The sequence below is a fragment of the Notolepis coatsorum genome, assembly GCF_963971535.1.
Source record: "Notolepis coatsorum genome assembly, chromosome: 11".
In the NCBI taxonomy this organism is placed as follows: Eukaryota; Metazoa; Chordata; class Actinopteri; order Aulopiformes; family Paralepididae; genus Notolepis; species Notolepis coatsorum.
In genome coordinates, this window is record NC_140175.1 from 30,294,607 (window position 1) to 30,299,606 (window position 5,000).

Here is a 5,000-nt window from a genome sequence, read left to right on the forward strand (position 1 = left end):
GTAACGTGTATACGCTAACGTCCCGCACCACCAAGTGTAACGTGTATACGCTAACGTCCCGCGCCACCAAGTGTAACGTGTATATACGCTAACGTCCCGCGCCACCAAGTGTAACATGTATACGCTAACGTCCCGCACCACCGAGTGTAACGTGTATACGCTAACGTCCCGCACCACCAAGTGTAACGTGTATACGCTAACGTCCCGCACCACAGAGTGTAATGTGTATATACGCTAACGTCCCGCACCACCAAGTGTAACGTGTATACGCTAACGTCACGCACCACCAAGTGTAACGTGTATACGCTAACGTCCCGCACCACCAAGTGTAACGTGTATAAGGCTAACGTCCCGCGCCACCAAGTGTAACGTGTATACGCTAACGTCCCGCGCCACCAAGTGTAACGTGTATACGCTAACGTCACGCACCACCAAGTGTAACGTGTATACGCTAACGTCCCGCACCACCAAGTGTAACGTGTATACGCTAACGTCCCGCACCACCAAGTGTAACGTGTATACGCTAACGTCCCGCACCACCAAGTGTAACGTGTGTACGCTAACGTCCCGCACCACCAAGTGTAACGTGTATACGCTAACGTCCCGCACCACCAAGTGTAACGTGTATACGCTAACGTCCCGCACCACCAAGTGTAACGTGTATACGCTAACGTCCCGCACCACCGAGTGTAACGTGTATATACGCTAACGTCCCGCACCACCGAGTGTAACGTGTATACGCTAACGTCCTGCACCACCAAGTGTAACGTGTATACGCTAACGTCACGCACCACCAAGTGTAACGTGTATACGCTAACGTCACGCACCAAGTGTAACGTGTATACGCTAACGTCACGCACCACCAAGTGTAACGTGTATACGCTAACGTCATGCACCAAGTGTAACGTGTATACGCTAACGTCACGCACCACCAAGTGTAACGTGTATACGCTAACGTCACGCACCAAGTGTAACGTGTATACGCTAACGTCACGCACCAAGTGTAACGTGTATACGCTAACGTCCCGCACCACCAAGTGTAACGTGTATACGCTAACGTCACGCACCACCAAGTGTAACGTGTATACGCTAACGTCCCGCACCACCAAGTGTAACGTGTATGTACGCTAACGTCCCGCACCACCAAGTGTAACGTGTATACGCTAACGTCCCGGACTCCGACTCCCGGTGCAGACGGGGCTTTCTGAAGGTCGGCTGAGACGTATTCAGGAGGTCCTAATTCAACATCACTGAGAGATGGAAGCACAAAGCAGGAAGCTCTACCGAGAAGAGAGAGGAAAACTCTGTAACACTTTCTCCAAAGCACTACACATTCTGGACACACCACACACACACACACACACACACACACACACACACACACACACACACACACACACACACACACACACACACATACACACACACACACACACACACACAAACACACACAGACAATCTGACCCAACCTTATCACTTCTGTCACTGATGCCTCCTAAAAGCCAGTATGTGTGTGTGTGTGATCATTATAGGGTATCCATTTGTGTGTGTGTGTGTGTGTGTGTCTGTGTGTGTGTGTGTGTGGTGTGTGAGAGAGAGAAAGATCATGATAGGGTATCCATTTGTATGTGCATGTGTGAGATCATGATAGGGTATCCATACGTGTGGTTTTGTGTGTGTGTGCACGTGTGTGTGTGTGTGTGTGCGTGTGTGTGTGTGTAAGAGGTAGAGAGGGAGGAGAAAGAGGATCCAGGCATGATAAGGCAACAGGCGGACAGCCAACTACTAAAGACCCCCTGCCTTTTCCATACACACACACACACACACGCACGCACGCACGCACGCACGCATGCACACACACACATCAAAAACAAGAAAGAGCAGCCTAGAGTATAGCCTTTTCCATACAGAACCTCTCCATACACATGCTTGTTTGAGATCATGATGGGGTATCCGTGTGTGTGTGTATGTATGAGATCATGATAGGGTAACCATTTGTATGTGTGTGTGTGTGTGAGATCATGATAGGGTAACCATTTGTATGTGTGTGTGTGTGAGATCATGATAGGGTAACCATTTGTATGTGTGTGTGTGTGAGATCATGATAGGGTATCAGACGTGTGTGTGATCATGATAGTGTATCAGTGTGTGTGTATGTTGTGTGTTCTCCGGTTTGTTTGTTTGTGAGTGCGTGCATGTGTGTGTGTGCATGAGTGCATTGTCACTAAGCCTTTGTGCCTCAGGTGGTTGACTAACGCTGGAGCTGTTCCACTCAACAGGATAAACCCACGGTTCACCTTCACTACGCCTGTTCTCTGGGAAGGATGGATGAGGGAACAATAGGAGATGTCCATTCAAGACATTTAACCAGTATGGGAAGAATGAGCTCTTTATTTAAGATCTTGGGAAGAAATGGTAGCACATTACTTTGGTGTTTAGTAGGGCTCTGGGTACTGTTCACATTTTAACTGATAACGGTACCTGTACCGATTTATACTAAATGAATCGCATGATCATGTATTGTGTTTTTAAATGTTTGAATATCAACATTATCTGGCCATCCTCAGTAAATATGATCAAACTCCTCTGACCTCGTCTGGTCTTTCCAAAGACCGACGAGACGGGACAGTAATATATATATTTGTGGAAAAGGCTCCCTCTTGTCTAGCATATTATTACACTCTTATACTAAACATCTAAAGGTACCGAAATGTGGTACCGATTGATCCAGCATGAATCGGTACTCGGTAGTACAGATGTAATTTGGCCGGTACCCTTAAAAGTACAGAGTTCAGTACCCAACCGTAGTTTTTAGACAGTGGGAAATCTGGAGAGGAGGCAGCGAGGGAGAGATTCTCTGGGCTTTAGAGAAAGAAGAGACTGCCAATAAACAAAGCGATATTACATGCAGATTTATAATGTGTGTGTTTGATTGATTGATTGATTGAAAACTTTATTAACAGATTGCCGAATGCGTACAATACAGTACGGCTCAATACATACAATTGTTAAGGGGATGCAGACCAGAGAAAGACCTTCGTCTTGTTTACATCAGGGTCCCCCCATTTTCAATTCATAATGTGTGTAGTGGTGATCTGTAATATCCTTACAATATGAACTGCGAGTTTGAATGCCATCTATTAAAAACAGTATATCAAGAGGAGTTTTGGTCACCATTGGCCAAGATTTTACACGGAGGAAAGTAACCGTTGACAGACGACAAAAGCCTCTTTGTATCCATAAGTGGTGATTTGCCACGTTGGATCGTAGCTTGTCAGTTCGCTCTTTGAACTGACCCTTTTACAACTGGCGCAAAGTTAGTGTCATGGGTACGCCTGCATGAAATCCACGGGCGGAAGGATTATGACTAAAAAACGACTGGGATTCTGCAGGTTTCTGAAAAGAAATGACAGAAAATGAGAACGAAAAAAGCCTGAAGATTGGGCCTGGTTACACAATGTCCATGTGTGTCGGTTTGTGTACCAGTATCCTTGGTGCATGTATCTGTGTGTGTATGTTTCTATACTTACGTGTGTTCTTACTCTCTCTCTCTCTCTCTTTCTTTCTCTCTCCCCCCATAGGTTGAGGAGGGTGGTAAGGCATGCAGTTTAGAGCACCCCCTATTGGTGGGAGACGAGATTCTGGTTATCAACGACATCGAGTTGACGGGATTCAGGCAGGAGGCCATTTCATTGGTCAAAGGATCATACAAGACCCTACAGCTCACTGTACGAAGGTATGGACACTGTGTGTGTGTGTGTGTGTGTGTGTGTGTGTGTGTGTGTGTGTGTGTGTTCTGGTCCTAAAAGGTAGTAAGGTGCTACACTTCATATGCTGCTATAGGATTAAACAGATAGAGGTGTGTGTGTGTGTGTGTGTGTGTGTGTGTGTGTGTGTGTGTGTGTGTGTGTGTGTGTGTGTGTGAAACAGATAGAGGTGTGTGTGTGTGTGTGTTCTGGTCCTAAAAGGTAGTATGGTGCTACACTTCACCATACAGTATGCTGCTAGGATGTGTGTGTGTGTTAGGTTTGAGGTAGGGTTGTGTGGTCATGTGGAATTTCCCATGATTAATAAATTCATGACAACACCGGTAGTACCGGTGACACAGGACATTTTACTTATGACGCTCAATATCTGAAGAGCGCTTACTTTGATCTTTATCGTTACAGTATGTTGACAGGGTTGACGTTAGGTTCTAGTTTAAAAATAAACCAACAGACAGTAATACCTCCCGTCCGTCTGTGTTCTATCCGTTGATTGACGGATCAATGTAGCCGCTCCTTATTTAGTGCAGCCCACAAACATACGGTTGCTGGTTGGACTGGTCCTCTGAGCTTCTCTCCCGTCGAGCCGATTGCCAAATCCTCCGCCATCGTTGTGCAACCTGTCAGGTCGTCTCTAGAGCCTTTTTTAAACTACCGTACTCTAAAAGTGAAAGTGAAAGCGACTCTGTACTGAAAGCTCTGTTGTCCTTGCAGACCAATGCAGACACTTTAAATGTATAATGTTATCTGACTTAAGTATTGATGACATGGGGGTGACAGTGGCTCAGGAGGTACAGCAGTTGTCTGGTAATCGGAAGGTTCCCGGTTCGAGTCCCGCTCCTCCCGGCAGCGCGTCGAAGTGTCCTTGAGCAAGACACTTAACCCCTAACTGCTCCCGATGAGCAGGTCGGCACCTTGCACGGTTGCCTCTGTCGTCGGTGTGTGAGTGTGAGGAACCAAAACAAATTGTAAAGCGCTTTGGATAAAAGCGCTACAGTATATAAATGCACCATTTATGACTTTTACAAATTACACTTTTTTTAATTGATAAATGTGGCCACTGATATGCGGAAATGAACTAAGTGGGTTTTATTACTATATAATAAAAAAAAAATTAAATACACCGTACAAGTACAAATACAAGTAATGTAGTGAACACAGAGTGACATCAGTACCACGCGACTACCACGGCAAGCCTGGTGTGAGGTGGGGGGTGAACTGTGAGAGATCTATGTG

The 5,000-nt window shown here is 46.0% G+C and overlaps 1 protein-coding gene across 1 annotated transcript in view; it reads left to right on the forward strand.

Moving 5' to 3' along the window:
• The window catches only part of shroom3 (shroom family member 3), a 161,032-nt gene that overhangs the window by 13,631 nt on the left and 142,401 nt on the right, over positions 1-5,000 (forward strand). The window contains exon 2 of the mRNA XM_084325217.1: positions 3,582-3,736. Within this exon, the coding sequence (XP_084181343.1) occupies positions 3,582-3,736 (155 nt within the window). The remainder of the gene's footprint in view (positions 1-3,581; positions 3,737-5,000) is intronic.